Raw genomic sequence first — 26,836 nt, 5'->3', positions numbered from 1 at the left:
CCACCCTGCCAAGTATCGGAGTCGGAGAGACAGCCTCTTCCCGACCTGGAATCAACAAGGCAGCGGCCGGTCTGCTCCGCTGCCCGTCTCAGGCCCGCGTCCGGAGGGGAATTACCGCTCCCCGGCTGACCGGGGGCTAGCCACCATGGCTTCGTCCGCCGGGGGATTTTGCATCTGATCTCTCGGCGTTCAAAGGCAGAGATTTCCCTTCCCCTCCCTCCGCCCTCCCCCGCCCCCTCCCCCTCCCCAAATCCCTCTGCCTTTGTTTCCTCCCCCCTTCGCCCCCTCCCCCCCACTCCCCTTTTCTTTTTCTCCTTCTCCTTCTCCTTCTCCTCCTCCTCCTCCTCCTCCTCCTCCTCCTCCTCCTCCTCCTCTCGGAGATGGATACCTCTCTTTGCCCTCCTTCCAAGTGCCGTTTCTGGAGGGTTTTCTTGGTGGGGAGCTTGTGGCTGGACCATCTGGGCTCGGTGCTGGCGTGCCCAGCCAACTGTGTCTGCAGCAGAACGGAGATCGACTGCAAGAATCCCGACGATGGGAATCTGTTCCCCCTCTTGGAGGGGCAGGATTCGGGGCCCAGCAACGGCAATGCGAGCATCAACATCACGGATATCTCAAGGAACATCACGTCCATGTAAGACCGGTCTTCGCGACCCCCCATCTCCCTCCCCCCCTTCCGCCCTCAGATCTCAGGGGAGTGTGAGTGTGAGTGCGCGCTCTAGTGTGTGCGTGGACTGTGTGCGTGTGTGCGATTGAGCGTGCGAGTGTGTGCATGGGAGAGTGTGTGAGCGTGTGAGCCCGCGAATGCGTGGGTTGGGGGCCTCGAGGTTTTTCTCACTGAAGATGATAACTCGGATGTGGGTATTTCCAGGTGACTCCAGCCCTGATTCCGAAAGATCCCAGTTCTATTTACTTTTCCCTGAACCCCCCCCCCCCATCTCCCCTCGTGTTGTAGGAATGGGAATCTGATTTTCTCCTGCCACTAAATAGCAACAGTTTAGCCTCTCTTCCGAAGGCGGTAAAGGAGAAGGAGGTTTATGTAATTCCTCGGCTGCGGGCGCCGGACTCGGGGTGCCGCCGGGTTGGGGGGGGGGGGGCGCTCCTCTAGGCCGTGCCTAACTTTGCTTTTCGAGGGAGGGGTGTGGGAAGGGGCTGGACCCGTCCTCAGAGACTGTGCAGGGGATCAGGCTGCGGGGCCGACCCCCATCCCGCGCCCCCCTCAACCGGCGCCTTTCTGGGAGTCAGGACCTGCCTTCGCCATCCTGGGACCAACGACCTCCTTCCCGGCTTCTGGTCTGGAGCCGGGAGGGAAAGAAAGGGGGTCGGGGGTGGGGGGCGTAGGGGAGGGGGAGCAGGAACCCTGGGTTGATCTGGAGAGCTGAACTTGGAGGGTCCTTTGAGGCGCTTCACCGTCCCCCCCTCCTTGGGCAGGTTTGGCGGGAGAGAGAGGGCGCCGGGGATTTTTGCGGGGAGTTTGACGCTAACTCGTGTGGGGACATTTAGGGGGCAGGTCATTTCCCAGCAGGGGTTCCCTCGCCCCGGCGCCGCCGCCGGGAAAACTAGAGATGGGATCCCTCTCCAGACGCCTCCGGAGGTGGGGGTCCGGGCTTCTCCAGGCCGCGGAGGTGGGGAGAAGGGTCTTCACCATCCCCGCACCTCTGCCCCGGGCCTGGGCGCGGGGGTGGTGAAGACTCTTTTCCCCGGCTGCGACGCTGGGTCCGAGCAGAGTCCCCCGGGGTCGGGAGCGTCTTTCGTCGTCCTCTGTCCCGGGCCTGGCTGTTAAGTGGTCTGGGCAGAACAGGGCTACCTTCCCCCCTTCTCCTGACATCTAGGAGAGATAAAATCGCCCCTTCCTCCACCCTGTGTCCCTGCCAAAGATGCCCAGCGCCAGGCCGGAGATGGGGGTTGGTTCTGGGCCGGGCACTGGGGCGGGGGCTCATGGTCAGCGTCTATTTGCCCTCGGCGTGAAGGGAGTGAGTGGAGAACGGAGGGCTGAGTAGGCCGGGGGCATTTAATGTGTCCTGACAGTGGAGGAGTCGGTGAAGACTGGAGAGCCTCCTCATTGAGGCGGGGGAGGGGAGTGGAGGGTGGTTGGGAGGGGAGGGGGCTTGAGTTTTTCCCTTCCGTGGCCCCCTGGGCCCAGGAAAGCAAAGGTGAGGAAGGGGTGGTAGCAGAGGCTGTGTGCGGGTTCACAGTCAGAGGTAGGCCGGGCTTCACCGGTCATCCGGAAGTAGCAACCCTGAAATTGCTGTTTTAGCCAAAGTCGGGCTCGCTTAGGGGTGGTCTGGGCAGGTGGTTGGAGGTCGGTGGCCTGCTCGCCCCCCATCGGAAGGCTGACCCAGTGGGGCCTGAGCTGTGGGACAGAACGAGGTCCCGGAGGCCCGGTGGGGGTCGTGGTCCCTGCTGCGAGGGTCCAGCCAAACTCTTAGAAGCTTTTAGGGAAGGCAGTTGGGGAGGGAACAGGTGCAAAGGAGGGACATGAAGGGAGGAAAGATGGGTAATGGGCCTCCCCATCCCAGCACTGTCATCCCTTCAGGCAGCTTTCCCTTTCACCTCTGAAGCAAGCCTGGGCTGTTGGATGCTCAAACTCTTCTTCTCCTCCTCCTTCTCTACTTTTTCCTCCTCTTCCTCCTTCTCCTCCTGCTCCCCTTGCTTCTCCTCCTCCTCCTGCTCTGCTTGCTTCTCCTACTCTTTATTCTTCTCCACATCTTTCTTCCTTAAACTCTACTTGCAGGGAGGGAAAGGTGTGGCTCTATATCCAGTGTCCCCTGCACTGAGAGGGACACACCTCTATATCTGTCCCCACCCTGGAAATAGGAAGCTGGGAGTAGAGTACTCTCTAGGACTGGGCTGGCAGGCTTGGCACATCGGAGCTGGAATGGAGGGTGAGGCTTCCTTGGGTGGGCATTGGGCGTGCCCAGAAGAGCAGAGTTCAGCCTGAAGACCACAAGTTCACCTTGCCCTGCCCTCAATTCGTTCTCTTACCAAGAGAAAACTTTGCCCGAGGGCCTACCCTCACCCACGTGGCAAGTGCCCCCTTCACCAGTCAGGGACCAAGAACTCCGCCACTGTCCCCACTCCTGACGCCCTTTATTTGTGCATGAGCCTTGGCCCTGGCAAGCATATTCTTCTAGGACCCTGGGAGAAGGAGTGGGATAACCATGTCCAGTTTTGTGACTGCCAGGTCGGGGAGTGATGGAGGTCTCAAGGTTCTGAGTGGGTAGCCCAGAACTGGCTGGAATTGGAAGGTGGTGATGCAGGCTGCCCTCTCCCTCTCTGGTCCATCTCCCCAGTTGTGCCGCTATTGGCTGCTGAGCTTGGCTGGCCTTTTAACTCTGGGTCTCCTCTCTGGAGGCTGGAGCCACTTATGGAGAAGAGAGTGGGGGCTGGGGGCGGGGCAGGCTTGCCTCCAAAAGAGAGAACATGGGGTCCTGGTGCCTGGGGGCCACAGGGAGAGGGACCGTCACTGCCTGTCCAGGCAAGTTAAGCCCTCTGGGGGTACTGTTTGCCAACAGGCAGTCACTTCTGGCTGTCACGTCCTCACCCCTACCCCTGGTGAGCCCCCAGCTGGCCCTAGGGACAGCCAACCAGGTCACCTGAGCATTGCCTGGGCCAGACTGCCTGGTAACTGAGTGGGGCATCCCTGCCCTGGTTACTCCCACAGCTAGTTGGGCCATCCCAATCCCAAACCCCAATATCCCTGGGGCCTCAGATATGGGCAGACCTAGGTTTGGCTGACCTTCCGTCTTTCTCCCCCAGCCCCTTGGGCTCCTCTGGCTCTTTGACTCTCACAGGCCACGTGATTGCTGGTATCCTCCTCACTCCTCTGCCCTCTCCCATCCTGCGGGGAAAGGAGAGCTGAGATCTAAGGCTTTTGGGGAAGGTCAGGAGGCCCGAAGAGAGGCCCAGAGCTGCTCCTGGGCTTTGAGAGGAATGACCAGCCTGTAGGGATGAGGGCTGCACTGAACTGGGGCAGCATTCCACCTCAACTGGGAGGATGGGGAGCTGTGGGGGGAGATGCCCCACGACTTGGCAGTTTGGGTGGGGAAAGCGAGAGTTTCTGGTCTGGATAAACTAGGATCAAGAAGGAAGGCCGAAAAGAGATGGAGTCTTTGGGTCCAAATGACTTGTCCCGGCTTCCCGGGGCAGGAACTACAGGCCTTTGTCCACTCCCTTCCTGGAAATAACCTCATTTGGTCTCCTCATTGGATCACCCCAGTTGGACCCCACCTAGCTGTCTATTTCTTGGTGGTGCTGGTGTAGATGTATGTGTGTGTGTGTGTGTGTGTGTGTGTGTGTGTGTGTGTGTGTGTGTTTATGTGTTGGGGGGTATGAGTCTTTCCCGACCCCTTCATGGGATACCTAGAGACCAAGTCCTTGATGGGACTGGGCTTTAGAGGCTAAGACTGGGATTCCCCCTCTGTATACCCATTCTCGATGTTCCCGGGGCTTATCTTCTTGGTTGGTGGGCTCCAGAGTGGTCCCATTAAGCGTGAGAATAACTCTGCCCCAGTGTTTGCCATGGGACCGGCATTCTGCCTAACCTAAAGGCTTCTGCAGAGGGGACCCATGTGGCCCATGTGAGGCAGGTCTTGGGTGAGCAGACTGCAGGACTTCCCTGGTCTGAGGCGGGTGATCCTGACCCTTGCCCCAAAGTTGCTGGAGCCAGTGGTGTCTCTAGCTGCTAACCCAGGACAGCTGGAAGGAATGGACTGTGTTGGGGACCCCTTGTAGACTGCCCTGGCTTTTCTGAGTGATACCCCCACCCCAATTCTGCTATGGAAGTCTCTAAGGCTGAGTACTGGGGACCCCCTTCCCCAGACTCTAGGGGATGCTGTATCTCTGCTGGGTCTAGGGAAAGAGGTTATAGTGGCTAGGTATCCTGCCCTGGCTGGTGCCTAGCCTTTCTGCTGACAGAATTGGCCTGTTGGGCCCTGCCCTCCCCTTCTACCTCACAAGATGGCTGGGAAGAAGTCGGGTAGGGAGAGGATGAGGCATTTCTAGGGTCCCCTGGTCAGGCTCTGGTTGGTTTCCCTAGCCTTTGAGCCAGTCTGAGGGGTCAGCTTGGGGTGGGGAGGGGGCTCAGTGCCACCAGAGAGGGTGGAGCTGTGGGCCAGAGCCCACCCAAGTGGGGGCAGGTGCCATCTCTCTGGCCAGAACAAGGGCAACTCTCCAACCACTTTGGGCCCAGGGTCGGCCCTTGGTTTGGGTGCTGGCCCTGGCAGAGAAGGGCTGGTACCCCTAGGAAGTGGAATTGGTGCAAGGATGTAGGGAGGCCTCCTGGCTGGGCCCTGTGGCACCAGCCTAGGGGTTGGGCAGTTCTCGGCCAGAGCTGTGGAAGCCAGAATAAGGTAATGGGATGGGTTTGGGCAATGCAGAGGGAGGAGGGGGAGGGAGGGAGGGAGAGAGGGAGAGAGAGAGGGAGAGAGAGAGAGAGCTAGCATAATCTGCCCATCGCCTTCTCCACTTTGTCCAGGAGTTGCGCATGCACTGAAAAGTTGGGACCCCTTGAGCCGGGAAGTGGCTCACGTGTTCTGGGGCCTGGTTTGGGGTGACAGGAGTCCCATCCTGTGCCCAACTACTCTGAGCCGGCACAGAGGAATTGGGGGCCCACTGCTATCTTCCCGCCATGATGACTGTCCCCCGGGAGGAAAAGTTGAAGGAGCTGCTCAGCCCAGCTCAGCCCAGCGGGCCCTGGGAGCCCAGACTGGTTCCATGCACACTCGAGGATAGGTGGTTCACAGAGGTCCCCCTAGGCCACAGAGGTCCCCCTAGGCCCCTCCAAACCCAGGCTCCATTGGCTGGGATGGGCCTGGGGTGGGCCCGGGAGGGGAGCTGGTAAGAGACCGATGCCCTTCTCCCAGAGCTGCAGGCTCCCTTCCCTAAATTCAGGCGGGGCCCCCAGAGACAGGCGACCCCCAGCCTCAAGGAGCCACCCTCTGCCAGTGACGCTCGCCAATTATAAATAAACCCGATGCACAGCTTATGTGAAGAGGTGTTTAGCCAGTGTGGGAATCTGAATCCTGAGCAGCTGGAGTACATGGCAGCCCCCACCTCCCCCTGCCCCTTGCCCCCAGTAGCCCCGGTACAGAAAGAGGAGGGGTCTCCCAGGTATCCATCCTCAGGAGGCAGGGCATCGATGCCCCGGGCCCACCTTGCTGGGAATCAGTAGTCAAAATTGGGCTGGGGCCTCCACATACTCTCAGCTCCCTGCCTCACCATTCCAGGCACTGACTCTTCCTCAGGCCTCGATTTACCCAGCGGTTTCCCAAGGCCCGTGCCAGGCTCCGAGTTTCCCGGTCTTGCCTATAACTAGGCTGACAAAGGTGGAGCAGAAGGAGGGGTCTGACTTGCGTGGTCGCTGGGCTACTGAGGAGGGGCGAGAGACCCGGGAGACCAGCTGACTAGCAGGGGCCTGCTGAGAAGCAGGAAGGGACAGGCTCACCCCCAGAGCTATGGTATGATTAGAGGGGGGTGTTCCTCAGCTGCAGGGGGTCAAAGAGTACTGTGTTTCCTTGGGCCTGAGCCAACTGCTGGGTGAAGGGGAGAAGGACCCTGTGGGCATCAAGTACTGGGTACCAAGCTCTGGGGCTTCTCTGCCTACAGGTGTCCCTTTCCAGGGACCCAAAGTTGAATACCATGGGTACCCTGGAGCTTCCTCGTGATAGCCAGATGGCTTTGAGCCCAACCCTCCTTCCCTCCTCCTCTTCTGAGCAATCATGGTCTCAGCACATCCCTCCTCCTTCCCCCCCGAACCCTGGATTTCAGGGGTGCCATGCACATATTAATAATAACAACCATAATAAGAATGAGTGTGGTATTTGTTAAGTGCTTACTATGTGTCAAGCAACATACTAAGCGCTGGGGTAGGTACAAGATAATCAGGTGGGGCAGAGTCCCCGTCCCACACAGTGTTCACAGTCTGAGGGAGACGGAAAGCAGGCATTTCAACCCCATTTTGCAGATGAGGGAACTGAAGCTGAAGAAGTTCAGCGGCAGAGTGCCTAGCCTGGGAGTTCTGCCCTCCTGTACTCCAACTGGGTCAGCCTCAAGGCCCCCCGCAAATCTCCCTTTGGAGAAGCAGCGTGGCTCAGTGGAAAGAGCCTGGGCTTTGGAGTCAGAGGTCATGGGTTCAAATTCTGGCTCTGCTACTTGTCAGCTGTGTGACTTTGGGCAAGTCACTTCACTTCTCCGGGCCTCAGTTCCCTCATCTGTAAAATGAGGATGAAGCCTGTGAGCCCCCTGTGGGACAACCTGATTACCTTGTATTCCCCAGCTCTTAGAACAGTGCTTTGCACATAGTAAGCGCTTAATAAATGCCTTTTAAAAAAAATCTCACCAGGGAGCACGGGAGATTAGGGTGGTGAGCGAGGTGGGGGGATGGCTTCTCCCTGCTCCTTTCAGTCTCCCCCCAGCCCACCCGCTGCTGCTCCCCTGGGCTCCATAAATGGGTAGCCCTCGGCCGGGGCCTGGAGCTGGGCTGAAAGTCCTACCGGCTGGCATGCGTGCCCGTACGACAGGATGCGTGCCCGGCCCCAAGCGGCCACTAGAGGGCAGTGCCGCGCGTGGGACGGTCGGCGGCAGCGGAGCGCGGGATGCGGGGCTGGATCCGTTTGGATCTGAGCACGATCAACGGCCCAGGCGATGCCTCGGCTACCCAAAGCCCTCGCCAGAGGCCTTCCTGGACGGGATTTTCCAAGGGCCTAGCTGGTCTGCCCTTCCCCTTCTCATAATAATAATAATAATAATAATGGCGTTTGTTAAGTGCTTACTCTGTGCCAGGCACTGTACTAAGCGCTGGAGTGGATACAAACAAATCAGGCTGGACATAATAATAACAGTAATGGCATTTATTAAGCGCTTACTATGTGCAAAGCACTGTTCTAAGCACTGGGGAGGTTACAAGGTGATCAGGTTGTCCCACGTGGGGCTCACAGTCTTAATCCCCATTTTACAGATGGGAGAACTGAGGCGCAGATAAGTTAAGTGACTTGCGCAGATAAGTTAAGTGACTTGCCCAAAGTCACACAGCTGACAATTGGCGGAGCTGGGATTTGAATCCATGACCTCTGACTCCAAAGCCCGCGCTCTTTCCACTGAGTCACGCTGCTTCCCTAATCATGTTTTGTTTTGTTGTCTGTCTCCCCCTTCTAGACTGTGAGCCCGTTGTTGGGTAGGGACCGTCTCTATATGTTGCCAACTTGTACTTCCCAAGTGCTTAGTATAGTGCTCTGCACACAGTAAGCGCTCAATAAATATGATTGAATGAATGAATGATGGTATTTGTTAAGCACTTACTATATGCCAAGCGCTGGGGTAGCTACAAGGGAATCAGGTTGTCCCACATGGGGCTCTTAGTCTTAATCCCGATTTTACTGATGAGGAAGCTGAGGCACAGAGAATGAAGTGACTTGCCCAAGGTCACACAGGAGACAAGTGGCAGCTTCAGGATTAGAACCCATGACCTTCTGACTCCCAGGCTCGTGCTCTATCCACTATGCCATGCTTAATTATGGTATCTGATAAGTGAGAAGCAGTGTGGCTCAGTGGAAAGAGCCCGGGCTTGGGAGTCAGAGGTCATGAGTTCTAATCCCAGCTCCACCAATTGTCAGCTGTGTGACTTTGGGCAAGTCGCTTCACTTCTCTGTGCCTTAGTTACCTCATCTGTAAACTGAGGATTAAGACTGTGAGCCCCCCGTGGGACAACCTGATCACCTTGTAACCTCCCCAGCGCTTAGAACAGTGCTTTGCACATAGTAAGCACTTAGTAAATGCCATTATTATTATTATTATTAAAGTGCTTACTATATGCCAGGCCCTGTTCTCATCTCCGGCTTGCCCCCTTGTCCCTTGTGGGGAACAGATGCCAAAAGCTTGGGTGCTGGGTTTTGAGCTCATGTGCCTTTGGGTCCTTCAAGGATTGTAGGGTGGACCCTTGAGCCTCTCTGGAGCTCAGGAGGGTGGGGCAAAGGATGAGGTGCCCAGGTGTCCTACAGGGCAGAGTTTGGGCAGGGGATACTGCCCATGAAGTCTTTAGGTGGCCCAGGAATCATGAGAGCCCAGAAGGGCCCCTTGGGCTAGGGTTGTCCCTCAGAGTAAGATTCAGTCTCAGACTCCTCCGCTGTGAACCTCGAGCTGAGCAGCGGTGCAGGGAGGGGCGTCTCAGTTAAATTTGGACACATGATCTCCTCAGAGAGTGCGAAAGAGAGAGAAAGGCGGGCCTTGGAAGGGAAGGGGTGCCCTGATTTGTGGAAGGAGAGGATCCAGGGTGGCTGCTATTCCTGCTGACAGAGGCTGCAGAGGAGAAAATGTCAGCGGGGCTGGGGGCTTGGATGGAGGTGAGAATTGAGGCCTCAGCAGAGAACCTGGGGGAGAGGGGAGAGGAGAAGCAGCAATGGAGATACTGACGTGGGAGAAAATAAAGGCTCCGGTGGGGTGAGACCCATGTGTTTGGCTATCACAAGAATTATCCCTTATTCCTAATCAATCAGTCATTTAATGTGTCCTTCCTGTAGGTCAAACACTGTACTAAGTGCTCGGAAGAGTACGATAGAATATGTAGACATGACCCCTCCCTCAAGAAACGTACAGTCTTACAGGGGAGACAGACACAAAAATTAATTGCAGTAAGGGGAAGTAACAGAGTATAAAGATCCATACAAAGGTGTTACCGGAGTTGTGAGTTCTTAAGGGCTTAGGTGGCTCCCATGTGGCAGGTGGGGGAGATTAGCAATAGATCAAGGAAGGCCTCCTGGAGGAGGTATGATTTCAGAAGGACTTTGAAGATGATCTATGCTCTCCTAAGTGCTTAGTACAGTGCTCTGCATACACTGAGTGCTCAATAAAAACCAGTTATAATGATGATGATGATGATGATGATGATGATGATGATGATGATGATGTCAGTGTGAAGGGGGAAGGAGCTCCGGGTAGCAGGGAGTGGGGCAAGAAAGAGACTGGCAGTGGGAAAGACGAAAGGAGGCACAGTGAGTGAATTGGATTGAGAGCAATGGAGAGTGTGAGCTGGGGCAGAGAGGAAGAGGAGAGTGGGGTAATAAAAGAGCTGAGGAAGAGAGGGAGAGAGAGAGAGAAAGAAAGTCTGAATGGGCAGAGACTATGGTTATAGATAATAATATTTATGGTATTTGTTAAGCACTTACTGTGTGTACAGCACTGTTCTAAATGCTGGAATAGATACAAGAGCATCAGGTAGGACACAGTACCTGTCTCATGTGGGACTCACAGTCTAAGCAGTAGTGTAAGAGAGCAGGCTTTGAATCCTTCTCTTACAGGTGAGGAAACTGAAGTGCAGAGAAGTTAAGTGATTTGCCCAAGATCACAAAGCAGACAAGTGGTGGAGCTGGGATTGGAACCTAGGTCCTCTAACTCTCGGGTCCGTGATCTTTCCACTGGTCTGTGTATTGGTAGTAAGAGAATTCTGATCTGCTCCCTTCCTGCCCCTCCTTCTTTTCCTCTTTTCATTCCCTGCTCTTTCCCCTTGCCTTCCTTTTAATCCCTCCACTAACTCGTGTATACATCCCACTTCTCTCCTTCCTCCTCTCGGTAATTATTTCAGTGCCTGTCTTCCCTGCGAGATTGTAAGTTCCTTGAGGGCAGGGATCAAGTCTACTAATTTTGTTTTCAATTTTAATACATTTCAAATTTATTAAATGCCATAAAAATAAATTAGCCTCCCCTGTGCCTACCCAGGAAATTGACACCCCACCCCCACAACCCCCAACAAGGATAACGCTTTTGCTGTTCCACACTCTGTAGCTGCACACTGTAGCTGCTCAGTAAATGCTATAGGTCGACTGCTTGAGGCAGTGGTGGGAATGGGGAGAGGGTTTTCAGCAGGATCATTTTATTCCTCCAAGGGACAGGGACAGTGTCAAATTCCCACCTGTGTATTCTTTCCCAGCACTTAAAACGGTATTCTGCACCCTGGGAGAGCTTAATAAATATTATTACTCCGTAAGACCCGCAACAGACAGGGACCTTGTCAAATACCCACCTGAGTATTCTCTTCCAGCGCATAGTCTAGTGCTCTGCACCCAGTAAGAGCTTAATAAAGACGATTACTCCTTCTCCTACTATGACCAGTGAAGGCCCATCCCCCCTCACCGTTGGCTCTCATAGTCCTGCAGCTCCCTGAATGCACACCAGAGGGCACTAGACTGCGCCTTTTAACAGTGCGGTTGCCTCATCCATTACGGATTGAGGCTTTAATAATAATAATAATAATAACATTTATTAAGCGATTACTATGTTCAAAGCACTGTTCTAAGCACTGATGCAACTGCAAATTCGGCCTCCCGAGGGATTCTGGGGCTTTCTCTTGGAGCAGGCCAGCTTACATGTCCGTCAGTGTTTGGGTCCCCGCTACTCAATTTGTACATACCAGGTGTATTTCACCTCTCCGTGTCCCCTTCTCGCAGGAGGGTCCTGATGGTCTCACAGCCCAGAAGGTGGGTCCCTCCCATTGCCGGCTATTTGATGGCCAGATGGGCAGGAGACGTGTCTATTAACTCTGTTGCATTGTACTCTCCAAACACTTAGTATGGCAATCAGCACACAGCAAGCACTCAATAAATATCATTGACTGACTGATTAATTGATAAATGCATCCAGAAGCTGTGTGATTCAGTGGAAAGAACAAAGGCCTGGAAGTCAGAGGACCTGGGTTCTAATCCTGACTCTGCCATGTACCTGCTGTGAGACCTTGGGCAAGTCACTTTACTTCTCTGTTTCCTCATATGTAAAATGGGGGTCCAATACCTGTCCTGCTCCCCTCCTACTTAGATGGTGAGCCCCATGTCAGACAAGGACTGTGTCCAACCTAATTAACTTTCATTGATTCATTCATTCAATCGTATTTATTGAGCTCTCACTGTGTGCAGATCACTGTACTAACCGCTTGGGAAGTACAAGTTGGCAACATATAGAGACGGCCCTACCCAACAACGGGCTCACAGTCCCTACCCCAGGGCTTAGAAAAGTGCTTGACACATAATCAGCACTGAATGAACACCACCATCAATCACCAGGTGTTGGGTTTCTTTGGGACATTCATTCATTGAATTATTTTTATTGAGAGCTTACTGTGTGCAGAGCAGCACAGTCCTCTATTAACCAGAGTGTGGAACAGCAAAAGCGTTATCCTTGTTGGGGGTTGTGGGGGTGGGGTGTCAATTTCCTGGAGGCACAGGGGAGGCTAATTTATTTTTATGGCATTTATTAAGTGCTTACTATGTGCAAAGCACTGTTCTAAGTGCTGGGGCGGTTACAAGGTGATCAAGTTGTCCCACGGGGGGCTCACAGTCTTAATCCCCATTTTACAGATGAGGTAACTGAGGCACAGAGAAGTGAAATGACTTGCCCAAAGTCACACAGCTGACAATTGGCGGAGCAGGGATTTGAACCCTTGACCTCTGACTCCATAGTCCATGCTCTTTCCACTGAGCCTTGCTGCTCCTCTGATTCTTAGGGGGCAGCATTATCACATGACAAGCAGTGTGGGCAAATGTGTCAGCCTCTTCCTTAGCACCCCTGTCCCACTTGAAGCCAAGAATATTGCTGGGCTCCCTGAGCCTGCCTTCATGATGGCTCCATCAGTCAATTAATCAATCAGTTGTAGAAGCAGCATGGCCTAGTGGCTAGAACATGGCCCTGGAAGTCAGAAGGATGTGGGTTCCAATCCCAGTTCCACAACTTGTCTGCTGCGTGACCTTGGGTGAGTGACTGCACTTCTCTGTGTCTCCATTACCTCATTTGTCAAACAGGGACTAAGACTGTGAGCCCCATGTGGGACATGGAGTGTGTCCAACCTAATTAGTTTGTATCTACCCCAGCGCTTAGTACAGTGCCTGCACATTGTAAGTGCTTTAACAAATATCATTAACAACAAACAAACAAACAACACTGTACTAGGCACCTGGGAGAGCCCAATACAACAGAGTTGGTAAACACATTCCCTGCCCCCAGTGAGTTTGGGGCCCCATGGACTCTGGTGTCCAGGCCATATGGTGTGGAGCTGGGCAGGGGAACTCAGGCTGCAACTGCCCCTGGCCTGTCCCAGTTAGGCCGTGGAGGTTTCTGGGATTGAACCCCAGAGTTCCCGGTGTCCAGGCTGGAGATTCTCACTCCCAAGATCTGAAGTAGGGACCTAGGCTATCCCCCACAGGTCCCTCCTACAGATCACGTCTCTGACACCCCACCCCTTCATCCCCAAGTGCTGTCGAAATTCTGAAACTGGATGATGATGGTGATTATGATGATGATTATGGTTTTATTTAAGCACTTACTATGTGCCAAACACTGTACTAAGCTTTGGGGTAGTTACAAGATCATCAGGTTCGACATGGTCCCTGTCCCATGTGGTACTAACAATCTAAGTAGGAGAGAGTAAGATTTAGAGAAGCCACAGGCCTGGGGGTCAGAAGGACCTGGGTTCCAATCCCGACTTTGCCACATGTCTGCTCTGTGACCTTGTGCAAGTTGCTTCATTTCTCTGCTCCTCAGTTACCTCATCTGTGAAAAATGAGGATTAAGACTGTGAGCCCAACTTGTATCTACCTCAGTGCTTAGAACAGTGCTTGCACATAGTACACTTAAAAAGTATCATAATAATTATTATTATTTAATCCCCATGTGTAAGATGGGGAGACCGAAGCACAGAAAAGTGACTTTTCCAAGGTCATGCAACAGGCAAATAGCAGAGCCAGGTTTAGAATCCAGGTCCTCTGACTCCTAAGCCTATAACCTCTCTATTAGGCCACACTGTTTCCCAGCAATGGGGCTGAGAGTAGGTGGGGGTACAGGTCAGAGCCAGGATCCAGGGGTCCAGAGCAGGGGTCGGTGCCCTTTATGAAGACTGAAATCACCCCCTTTGCTGGCAAGCCTGGAAGAGTTCTAAGCCACGGCTCGGTCCGTTCAGTGGCTGGGAGTCAGGGATTGGGGTCAGGCTATGATTCCACGTCCATGCAGCTGGGGCGGGGTGGGGGTGGGGGCTCTGGGGAGCCATGTGGAGGCAACCAAACAGAAAGGAGCCCTTTAAAACCTTTAAGGCCCTGCAGTGGCACTTTCCCACCTAGACACCGCCTCCTTTTGGTGGCAAAGCCTTATGTGCCCACTTCCCCTGTGGCACGATCCTGCCAAGACCCCTGTAGTGGCCCCCACTTTTTCCCTATCGAGGGACTAGCAGATTCCTTTAAATGAGTGACGGGGCTCTAGGTAGTCCCACTGAGAGCCAAGGTGGGAGGAGACTGTGCTGGAGAAGGCAAGCGGAGGGAGACGAGCTGCGGGGGGAGGGAGGTAGCAGCTGGCCGAGGGGTGAGGCCTGTGCCAATGCCCTAGCTGCCATCACTGGAGGGCGGGCAGGGGGTGAGCTAGGCGGGGATCCTCGTTTGGTTTGGCAGGGGAGTCTACTGGATGGGATCATTGGGAGAACCTCTAGTAACTCCTTCAGAGCTGGTCCCCCTCAGGTCTACTCCCCTACCCCTATGCCCTTCAAAAATATTGCATGTGGCATTTGTTCAGGGCTTACTATTCATTCATTCATTCATTCATTCAATTGTATTTATTGAGCACTTACTGTGTTCAGAGCACTGTACTAAGCTCTTGGGAAGTACAAGTTGGCAACATATAGAGATGGTCCCTACCCAACAACGGGCTCACAGTCTAGGAAGGGGAGACAGACAACAAAACAAAACATGTGGAGAAGTGTCAAGTCTTCAGAATAAATAGAAGTAAAGCTAGATGCACATCATTAACAAAATAAATAGAATAATAAAACTATGTGATAAGCACTGTGGTAGAAACAGTACAGTTAGATCAGACACGGTCCCTGTCCCCACATGGGACTCAGCCTGAGGAGGAGCGAGGATGGGTATTGAATCAGCATTTTACAGATGAGGAAACTGAAGCCCAGAGGAGTCAAATGACTTTTTTTATGGCATTTATTAAGGGCTTACTATGTGGCAGGCATAATCCCTGGGGTAGATACAAGCTAATCAGGATGGACACAGTCCATGTCCCACATGTGGATCACCGACTTAACCCCCATTTTACAGATGAGGTACTTGAGGTAAGTGACTTGCTTTAAGTCATCCAGCAGGCCTGTGGAAATTAATAATAATAGTAATTATTGCATTTGTTAAGCACTTACTATGTGCCAGTCACTGTACTAAGTGCTGGGATGGATGCAAGCAAATTGGGTTGGACACAGTGTCTTGTCCCATGTGGGGCTCACAATCCCCATTTTACAGATGACATAACTGAGGCCCAGAGAATTTAAATGACTTGCCCAAGGTCACACAGGAGACCAGTGGTGGAGCCAGCATTAAAATTAGAACCCAGGCCCTCTGACTCTCAGGCTGATGCCTTTCCACTGGGCACTCCTGCCTCCCAAATCCATCCCTGTCCCGGGGCTGCTCTACCCACTTCTTCTGGTCCCCCTCCTGCCCTGCCCCCAAGCCCAGCTCAGCTGCTCTTCTGGGCAGCTGGTCCCTGTTCCCGGTAACCCTGGCCACCCCGACAGATCCTGGCTCTGAGCGGAGAACTGATGGCTTGAGTGTGGGAGGGCCAAGAGTGGGGACAGAGGATGCCCTGCATGTTCTTTCAGACAGGGAGGGCTCTCGTGGTCATGACTGGCTCAGGGGGTGGGGAGCAAAGAGTCAGGGTGAATAGAGAGTGGGAGCAGAAATGGTTCTCTAGCCCATGGACCATGTGGATCCTATTTGCTCCTGTTCCCCTGGCTCCAGCAAACTGATCAATCAAGCCATGTTTTTTTTTTTTTTTATGACATTAAGTGCTTACAATGCATCAAGCACTGTTCTAAGTGCTAGGGTAGATGCAAGTTAATCAGATTGGACACAGTCCCTGTCCCACACGGAGATCACAGTCTAAGTAGGAAGGAGAATAGGTATTGCATCCCTATTTTACAGTTGAGGAAAATGAGGCACGGAGAAGTTAAGTGACTTGTCCAAGGTCACACAGCAGACGAGGGGCAGAGCTAGGATTAGAGCCCAGGCCATTATCTTTCCATTAGGCCATGTTGCTTTGCCTCTATTGTGTGCATACTATGTGCACAGCACTGTACTAAGTGCTTGGGAGAGTACAATATAACAATATAAGAGGTACATTCCCTGCCCACAGTGAGCTTACAGTCTAGAGAGGGAGGTAGACACTGATATAAATAAATACAATTACAGCTATGTACATAAGTGTTGTGAGGCTGAGGGGGGGATGAATAAAGGGAGCAAGTCGAGGTGACACAAAAAGGAGTGGGAGAAGAGGAAAGGAGGGCTTAGTTATGAGTGTGGTAGAAGCCCAGCTTCAGGAGAAGATGGGAGAGCCAAGAAGTAGGGTGGAGGTGATGAGGTAGACATCTTCCCTTTCGGGACTGTAAACTCGCTGTGGGCAGGGAATGTGTCTGCCATCTTTGTTATACTGTACTCTCCCAAGCGTTTAGAGGAAGCAGGCACACAGTAAGCACTCAATAAATACCACTGATGGATTGCTTGATTGACCTTATTGAACTCTTTTAAGCATTTAATAAAATTATCTGCATACAGTAAGCGCTCAGCAAATACTACTGATAGATTGTTTGATCAGCCCCTCTTGGGACAGCCCCACGGTTCATCCACCCCAAGATTCTTAACTTCTCTGTGCCTCAGTTTTCTTATTTGTAAAATGGGGATTCAATCCCTGTCCTCCCTCCTACCTAGATTACGAGCCCCATGTAGGACAAGGACTGAGTCCAACCTGATTATCTTGTACCTACCCCAGTCCTTAGAAGAGAGCTTGGCGCACAGTAGGTGCTGAACAAATGCCATCATCATCATTACCATCAGGATCCAGTGTTCAACAGTGGTTCTAGGATGCTGGTTTGCTTTCTGGATTTCTGTCTCTGTCTGAGAGGAGCAGCATAACTTAGTGGAAAGAGCACGGGCTTGGGAGTCAGACGTCGTGGGTTCAAATCCCAGCTCCATCACCTGTCAGCTGTGTGACTTTGGACAAGTCATTTCACTTCTCTGTGCCTCAGTTACCTCATCTGTAAAAGGGGGATTAAGACTGTGAGCCCCACGTGGGACAAATTGTTTACCCCGTATCTACCCCAGTGCTTAGAAAAGTGTTTGGCACCTAGTAAGTGCTTAACAAATACCATTATTATTATATTATTATTCAATATTAGGGATGGACCATCCAATGTCACTTATTTCTCCTTCCAATGACCCATCACGGATTTATCATACATGTGCATATTTAAACCTAGGGACATCTTGAACTTAATCTTCTCAAGAATCAATGATCTAATATGAGGGCTAGGGAAAAGGCCCTGGACTGGGTACTAGGAAACCTGGGTTTGAATTCTACCTCTGCCGTGGATCTACTATGTGGCCTTGGACAAATCACCTAACCTCTCAGAGCTTCAGTATCCTCATTTGTAAAATGGGGATGAGATAGATCATGAACCCCATTATTATTATTATTGTATTTGTTAAGTGCTTACAATGTGTCAAGCATTGTTCTAAGTCCTGGGGTAGATTACAAGTTAATCAGGTTGAACCCTGTCCCTGTCCCACTTGGAGTGCAAAGTCTAAATAAAAGGGAGAACAGGTATTTCATCCTCATTTTACAGTTGAGGAAACCTGAGGCACAGAGAAGTGATTTGCCCAAAGTCACACAGCAGGCAAGTGCCAGAACTAGGCAGGATTAGAACCCAGGTCCTTTAACTCCCAGGCCTGGGTTTTTCCATTAGGCCATACTGTGGGACTGAGATTCTATCTGGTCTTAAAATCTTGTATCTACCACAGTGATTAGCACAGAGTAAGTTCTTGATGAATGCTGTAATTATGATTATACTTATTCTGATATCCACAAAATTGTCAAAGGAGTGGCGCAGGTTTCACTTTGAAGAGTCCTCATCTATTCCAGCCATCCTCCATCTGGAAAGGCTGAAAAGGGACATGATTGAAGTTTGCAAAACCGTGAAAGATGGAGACAGGGTGAACACGAAATTGCTTTTCACCAAATCCCACCTACCAGGAAGAGGGGACACTTGAAGGTAGTTGAATAATAATAATAATAATAATAATAATAATAATAATAATAGTAATAATAATAATAACAACATTTTGACTGTGAGTCCCATGTGGGACAGGGATTGAATCCAACCTGATTATCTTGTGTCTACCTCACTGCTTAGAACAGTGCTTGGTACACAGTAAGCACTTAACAAGTACCACAATATATCATTACCTGGTATTTATTAAGCATACTATGTGTTCAGCCAAGTATTAAGCATTTGGGTAGATGTCAGATAAGCAGGTTGGACACAGTTCCTGTCTCATATGGGACTCACCATCTAAGAGGGAGGGATAAGAGACATTTAATCCCCGTTTTACAGATGAGGAAACCGAGGCCCAGAGACCTGAGATGATTTGCCCAAGATCAGAAAGCAGACGAGTGGTGGAATTGGAATTAACTCCTGGGTCCCCTGACTTCCAGTAGGCCATGCCAGTTCAAAATAAACAAAAGAAAAATGCTTCTTTCCACAATGACTGGTCAACGTGTGGGATTTGGGGCCACGGGAAGCTGGTCTGGGAGGTTCATGACAGATTCCTTGAGAAGCTATTTAAACTGGTGTAGTAGATAGAGCATGGGTCTGGGAGTCAAATGGTCATGGGTTCTAATCCCGGCTCTGTCACATGTCCACTTCGCGACCATGGACAAGTCACTTCACTTCTCTGTGCCTCAGTTCCCTTATCTGTAAAATGAGGATTGAGACTGTGAGCCCCACACAGGACAGGGGCTATGTCCAACTCGATTTGTTTGTCAACACCCCAGCGTTTAGAGGAGTGCCTAGCATTTAGTAGGTGCTTAGCAAATACCATCATCATCATTATTGTTATTAGTGGGGAAATTAAGGAACAATCAAACAATCAATAGCATTTATTGAGCTCTACTCTGTGTAGAGCACTGTGTAGAGCACTTGGGAGAATATAATACAACAGCATGGGTAGACATGTTCCCTGCCCACAAGGAGCTTAGTGTCTTAAGGAAGGTGAGAGTTGGGAGTGTCTTGGGGAGCAGCCAACACACAGCCCACTCCAAGTAGAGATTGACGACTAATTGATCTCCTCTTCTTTTTCTGAAGAACTCCATTTTCACTGTCTGTGATGAAGAGTAGGGTGTATTATTGTGGTATTCACTAAGTGCTTGCTGGGTGCCAAGCCCTGTACTAAACACTGGGGTAAATACAAGATAATCGGATCCCATATGGCACTCACAGTCTAAGTAGGAGAGAGTATGGGTATTGAATCAACAGTTTGCAGCTGAGGAAACTGAGGCACAGAGAAGTGAAATGACTTGCCCAAGGTCACATAGCAGGCAAGCAGCAGAGCCTGGATGAGAACGCAGGTCCTCTGCCTCCCAGGCCTGTGCTCTTTCCGCTGAGCGACACTGCTCCCTTGGTTTCTTTGGAGGTTGTCATCTTCAAATCTCCGTGGGTGTCTATCCCTGTGCCCTGGTGTTGTGAAATTTGGTGATTCCCATCATCACTGTCATCACTGTCATAAATTGCAGCATTGACTGAAAGCTTCCTCGGTACCTGCTCTGTGCAGAGCACTGTACTGTAAACATTCATTCATTCGTTCATTCAAATGTATTTATTGAGCGCTTCCTGTGTGCAGAGCACTGCACTAAGTGCTTGGAAAGTACAATTCAGCAACAAATAGATACAATCCCTACCCAACAATGGGCTTGTAGTCTAGAAGGGGGGAGACAGACATCATAACAAGTAGACAGGCATCATCAGCATCAATATAAATAAATAGAATTGTAGATATATGCACATCATTAATAAAATAAATAGAATAATAAATATACAAGTGCTGTGGGGTGGGGAGGGGGTTAGAACAGAGGGAGGGAGTCTTAATAATGATAAAGCAAATAATAGTGGTAACTGTTAAGCACTTACCATGTGCCAACCACTGTACTAAGTCCTGGGGTACGGGCAAGATAATTAGGTCCCACATGGGGCTCAGAGTCTAAGTAGGAGGGAGAACAGGTATCGAATCCCCATTTTGCAGATGAGAGAACTGAGGCACAGAGAAGTGAAATGACTTGCCCAAGGTCACACAGAAGGTATAAGGCAGAGCCAGAATTAGAATCCAGGTCCTCTGACTCCCAGGCTACTTCTCACTATACTGAGTGCCTATTGCGTGCAGAACACTGTACTGAACACCTAGTGTGTTCAGATCGATCAGTGGTTTTGCTGAGCACTGTGCTAAGGGCTTGGGAGAGTAAAATAGTTAGAAGACATAATCCCTCCTCAAAGGGACCTTACAGTCTAGAGAAGGGGGAAGCCGTTAGATTAAATTATAATAGGGGAAATGGCAGAGCACCAAGGTGAACATAAATCCTGTGGTGCTGAGGGTGGTGTGAATATACTACTACTACTACTACTAATAATAATGGCATTTATTAAACGCTTACTATGTGCAAAGCACTATTCTAAGTGCTGGAGGGTACAAGGTAATCAGGTTGTTCCACATGGGGCTCACAGGATTCATCCCCATTTTACAGATGAGGGAACTGAGGCCCGGAGAAGTGAAGTGACTTGCCCAAAGTCACACAGCTGACAATTGGTGGAGCCGGGATTGGAACCCATGACCTCTGACTCCAAAGCCCAGGCTCTTTCCACTGAGCCACGCTGCTCAGAAGGAAGCGGCATCACCTAGTGGATAGATGGACCTGGGAGTCAGAAGGGCCTGGGTTCTAATCCCGGCTCTGCCACTTGTCTGCTGTGTGGCCTTGGGCAAGTCACTTCACTTCTCTGTGACTCAGTTTCCTCATCTGTAAAATGGGGATTAAGTCCCATGCGGGAGGTGGACTGTGTCCAACCTGATTAGTTTGTATCTACCTTAGTTAGCACTTAGTACAGTGCCTGGCAAATAGAAAGTGTCTAACAAAATCCATAAGATAATTCAAGAGCTTAGGGGTTACAGATCAAAGTGCATAGACTGTGAACTCACTGAGGGCAGTGAACATGCCTGCCAACTCTGTTTTATTGTATTCCCCCAGGCACTTTGTACAGTGCTCCGCACAGAGTAAGCGTTCAGTAAATACCATTGATTGATTGCTAGGCAACATAATAATAATAATAATGATGGCATTTATTAAGCGCTTACTGTGTGCAAAGCACTGTTCTAAGCGTTGGGGAGGTTACAAGGTGATGAGGTTGTCCCACGGGGGGCTCAGAGTCTTAATCCCCATTTTACAGATGAGGTAACTGAGGCACAGAGAAGTTAAGTGACTTAACCAAAGTCACACAGCTGACAATTGACCAAGCTGGGATTTGAACCCTTGACCTCTGACTTCAAAGCCCATGCTCTTTCCACTGAGCCACGCTGCTTCAAACATGGAAGGGAGGGTGAGTAGGGGGAAGGAGGGGTTAGTCAGGGAAGACCTCTTGGAAGCAATGTGATTTTAGGAGAGCTCTGAAGGTAGGGAGAGTGCTAATACAGAACACTGCCGTGGGCACCTACTGTGGGCAGAACACTGTCCTGGGTGTCTCCTGAGTGCAGAACACTGTCCTGGGAATCTATTATATGCAGAGCACTGTACTAGGAACCCACAGCATGGAGAGCACTGTCCTGGTTGCCTTTGGCATGCAAAACACTGTACTGGGCACTTACTGTGATCAGAGCACTGTACTGGACACCTGCTTCATGCAGAACACTGTCCTTGGCACCTAAATGTATGCAGAACACAACATCGGGCCCACAGGAAGATGCCAGAGAAAGAGACATCACACAATACCTGGCCTCAACAAGCTTGCAATCAAATGAGGGAGTAATTTGGGACACAGAGTGATTCTGTAAGCTTCAAACATGTCCTTTCACAGTCTGCTCTCATCTGGAAGGCTGGAGCAGGAAGCCCAGGGAAGGGAAAGCTTTTTTTTTTTAACTGGTATTTGTTAAGCACTTACTTTGTGTCACACTCTGTTCTAAGCGCTGGGGTAGGTACAAGTTAATCAGGTTGGAGAGAATCCCTGTCCCACATGGGGCTCAAAGTCTAAGTATTAAGCACTTAGTATAGTGCTTTGTATACAGTAAGCGTTCATGTAGTGGTTAGAGCACAGGCCTCGGAGTCAGAAGATCATGGGTTCTAATCCTGACTCTGCCACTTGTCTACCGTGTGACCTTCGGCAAGTCACTTTACTTCTCTGGGCCTCAGTTACTTCATCTGTAAAATGGGGATTGAGACTGTGAGCCCCATGTGGGACAGGGACTTTGTCCAACCTGATTTGCTTGTATCCACCTCAGCGCTTAGTACAGTGCCTGGCACACAGTAAGTACTTAACAAATACTACAATTATTATTATTATTATTGTTATTAATAAATACAATTGAATGAATGAATAAGTAGGAGGGAGAGCAGGTATTAAATCCCCATTTGATGGTTGAGGAAACTGAGGCCCAGAGAAGTGAAGTGACTTGCCCAAGGTCACACAGCAAGCAATTGGCAGAGCAGGAATTACAGCCCAGGTCCTCTCACTCTCATCCTGTGCTTTACGCACTAGGCCAGTAGGCCATGCTGCTCTTTCTATTAGGCCACACTGCTTCCCCAGGGAGCCATTCTAAATGACTGGGCAAAGGGAAATGATGCTTCCTCTGGGTGGGAAAGCCAGAAAGAAGCAGTGCCTAGTGGATAGAGCACATGGGCCTGGGAGTCCAAGGACCTGGGTTCTAATCCCAGCTTCACCACTTGTTTGCAGCGTGACCTTGGGCAAGTCGCTTAACGTCTCTTTGCCTCAGTTACCTCATCTGTAAACTGGGGGCTAAATCCTTCTCTCTACTACTTAGACTGTGTACCCCGTGAAGGAAAGAGACCGTGTCTAACTCTTGCACCTCGTATCTACCCTAGCCCTTCAACAGTGCTTGACATATAATAAGCGCTAAACGGGTACCACAGTTGTAGCAGTTGGGATGATCCAGTGCCCGCTAGCCCTGCCCATGGTCTTTGTCTCCACCCTCTCTGGCCATGCCCCCCCCCCATCTTTCTTCCCAGGCCCCTCGGGATCCCTTTTTCCTCACTAACAGAAACAGGGTGGCATAGTGAGAAAGAGCATGGCCTGGTGGATAGAGCATGGGCTGGGGAGTCAGAGGGACCCGGGTTCTAATCCCTGTTCTGCCACTTGTCTGGCAGTATGGCCTTGGGCAAATCACTTTACATCTCTGTGCCTCAGTTACCTCATCTATCAAATGGGGATTAAGACTTTTAGACTGTGAGCCCACTGTTGGGTAGGGACTGTCTCTATATGTTGCCAATTTGTACTTCCCAAGCGCTTAGTACAGTGCTCTGCACATAGTAAGTGCTCAATAAATACGATTGATGGTGATGATGATGATGACTTTGAGCTCCACGTGGGACATAGACTTTGTCCAACCTGACTAGCTGGTATCTATCCCAGCACTTAGTACAGTGCCTGGAACATAGTAAGCACTTAACAAATACCATTAAAAAACCCCAAACTACCTGGTGGGGACTGATGACAGCTTGCTAGACTGACATCCTCCATCTTCCCTGACATTAGCTCATCCTGGCCAGGAGCTGGCATGGGCCCCTGCAGAATGCCAAGGGCCGGGGGCTTCTCGGCTAACGAGGCAGAGAGGGTTCTGGGAGTTGGGAGGCGGCAGCAGTGGGAAAGCAGTGGTGGCTGGTATCTGGACCAGCCAGTCTCGAGTCCATCTCCCTCCTGAGCAGGTGCCCAAGACGGGTCCGAATGCCAAGCTACCCCTGCAGGCGAGCCGATGACCCAGGAGTCCAGCCTGGCCTAGCTGGTTTTCTGACAGGCCTTGGTCAGTGGCGGGTAGGATGTGGCTGGAGGGAGGGATCTGTAACTTGGCAGAACCACTTATTAAAATGTATTTGTTTATTCAGAGATTTAATTAACATGTTTAAATATTAAAGAATAAACAGAGTATCTCTAGTGGGACTCTAGAATTACAAAGTAGAGCTGCTGGAGTGTTCGGTTTTTGGGGTCCCGGGGGAGCCCTCGCACTCACTGTTTCAACCCTCGGGCCCAGGGGTGGTCTCTCCGCCAGGCAGAGGGGCTGCATTACTGAAGGGGGAAGGGAAAGAGAAGCTCAATGGAGAGGGGTTCAGGGCAGCCTCTGCGGCAGGGTGGCGGATTTTAGGAGCAGAATTGGCCGGCGAAGTGCAGCGGGGTCAGGAGAGATCCCTGTGGAGAAAGCCAGGGCCCAGAGCAGGGAAAGAAGAGCCTTAAGTGGGGAGGGGGCAAGACAGCTGGATGGGGGATTGGAGGCATCTCTGCCGACCAGACCCCACAGCCTGAAGGTAGAGAAGGAACCGGTTTGAAGCTGCAGGGGAGGGGGGTGGGTTGGCATTGAGGTTGGGGGGCTATGTCTCTTCTGAGTTGGGAAATTAATTCCACTGCATCCAAAGGCAAGACAGTGACAATAAAAGCAGGTAGAAAGCTTTTGGAGCCAGAGGTTCCCAGAGATCTGCATTGTAATATCTCTACAAATGAAGCTCTGGATGCTGAGATTATGCTAGAGGTTATTTATTGGCAGTGCACTGTACGGTTTTAATTTTTCCTTTTTGCTTATTCAGGTTTTAGCTCCAGAGCAAAATAGCCTGGGGTGGCTCTGAAATAGATTCTCTCTGCCCCATTAACTTATTCAGTGAGTTTAATGGCCCTTTTTTCCCCCCTCAGCCTTGAAGCCATCATTAAAAGGCAGAGATTTATAAAAACGAAGGCACGCCTGAGCTTTAGTCAAACTTCAGCTCCAGGGTGGGGGTGGGGAAAGGGGCTGCTGTGCCAAGAGGCGGTGGGACCAGCAACAAGGAGGCCCCATTCATGCAGGTGAGAGCAACTGAGGGCTGGCAGAGGAGTTTCTCAGGATGCTTAGGGGGCTGGAGGCAGCTAGTTAAAGTCAAGCCCTGGTCGGGCAGAGGGACAGACGTAGACTAGAACGGGAAAGGAGCTAGGACCAGTTCACTGGTCTCTTCCTGTCTCTGTCTTCGTCTTTTTCAGTTTTATTTTTTGGTCCTCACTGGCACATATCAATCAATCACCTTTTATTCACTCCTTCCTGAGCCCCGCAGCACTTATGTACATACCCACAGATTATTTACCTATTCATTTTTTTTATATTAGGAGAGGAGAGGCAGCATTGCTTAGTAGAAAAAGCACGGGCTTGGGAGTCAGAGGTCATGGGTTCTAATTCTGGCTCCGCTACTTTTCAGCTGTGTGACTTTGGGCAAGTCACTTAACTTCTCTGTCCCTCAGTTACCTTATCTGTAAAATGGGGATTAAGACTGTGAGCCCCAGGTGGGACAACCTGATTACCTTGTATCGACCCTAGTGCTTAGAACAGCGCTTGGCACATAGTAAGCACTTAACAAATAGCATATTATTATTATTATTATTATCTGTCTCACCCTCTAGGCTGTGAGCTTGTTTTGGGCAGGGAACATGTCTACCATCTCTGTTATATTGTACTCTCTCAAACACTTGGTACGATAGCATTTATTGATCACTTATTGGGTACAGAGAACTGTATTAGGCACATGGGTAAGCGATTTGTAGTAAGAAAGTCAGGGATGGAGAAGACAGAGGTAGAGGCATTGGATGGACCATCCAATATTTTTCCCAGTGTTAAGTACAGTGCTTGGCACGTAGTAAGCACAACAAATACCACTATTATTATTATTACTGTAATTATTATTGTATGTTATTATTATGTGTCCAGGAAGGTGACCAGAACATTGGAGAAGCAGCATGGCCTAGTGACGAGAGAACAGGATTGGGAGTCAGAAAATATGGGTTCTAATCCTGGCTCCACCATTTGCCTGCTGGGTAACCTTGGGCAAATCAACCAGTCAATCAGTGCTATTTATTGAATGCTTACAGTATACAGAACACTGTACTAAGTGCTCGAGAGTACAATATAACAATCAATCAATCGATCAATTCCAATCCTTATCATCCAGCTCCCTGGGCTTCCCAACCCCTGCCGCCTGTCCATCCTCAATATGTAGTGAATACAGAGGGAATTGGAAAGAATGCACAGAATTTATCCATGTTTTCACATGATGCCAAAGGCAGCTGTCTTGTCCTTAAGCCAATTGGGGGTGGGGAGATAAATATATATACATATGTGTGTGCGTATGCATGTGCATGCGTGTGCGTGTGTGTGTGTGCAGTGGGGGACACAACTAAAAAGGTGGCTGAAGTGGAGTTCCCATGCTTGCCCTCTGATTGGATAGGAGCACATTATTATTTGTATTACTATCATTAATAATAATATAATAATATATTAATAATAATATAATAATTATGAAAACTATAATAATAATTGTGACAGTTGTGAAGCACTTACTATGTACCTAGTACTGTACTAAGTGCTGGGGTACATACAAGATAATCGGATTGAGCACAGTTCCTGTCCCACTTGGGACTCACAGTCTGAGGAAGAAGAACAGGTCTCCATTTCACCGGTGAGGACACCGAGACCCAGAGACGTAAAGTGACTGACTTGCCCACGGTCACATAGCAGGCAAGGGGCAGAGCCAGGATTAAAACCCAGATCCTCTGATTCCCAGGCCTGTGCTCTTTCTCCTAGGCTAAGCCTCTCTCGAGTGACACATCTCTAGAGTGGGTGGGGGTGGAACCGGTGGCCTAACAGGCAACGCTTGGGATGGCACGTCAGGCCTGACCATTCTCTCTGCCTGGGTGGTGGGCAGGGTGAGGCCAAAGCTCCCCAGATGGTCAAGGGAGCAGATGTGAGTGGCGGCTGTCTGGAAC

General features: G+C 50.7%; 1 protein-coding gene across 3 annotated transcripts in view; it reads left to right on the top strand.

The window, feature by feature from the left end:
• The first annotated feature begins 347 nt into the window (after positions 1–347).
• The window catches only part of NTRK3 (neurotrophic receptor tyrosine kinase 3), a 375,014-nt gene continuing 348,525 nt past the window's right edge, over positions 348–26,836 (top strand). For all 3 annotated transcript variants that reach the window (XM_038746593.1, XM_038746595.1, XM_038746594.1), the window contains exon 1: positions 348–631. In XM_038746593.1, coding sequence (XP_038602521.1) covers positions 381–631 — 251 coding nt within the window. In that variant the 5' untranslated portion in view covers positions 348–380. The remainder of the gene's footprint in view (positions 632–26,836) is intronic.

The sequence above is a fragment of the Tachyglossus aculeatus genome, chromosome 5 (assembly GCF_015852505.1).
Source record: "Tachyglossus aculeatus isolate mTacAcu1 chromosome 5, mTacAcu1.pri, whole genome shotgun sequence".
NCBI classification, from domain to species: domain Eukaryota; kingdom Metazoa; phylum Chordata; class Mammalia; order Monotremata; family Tachyglossidae; genus Tachyglossus; species Tachyglossus aculeatus.
This window is presented reverse-complemented; position numbering and strand designations above follow the sequence as displayed.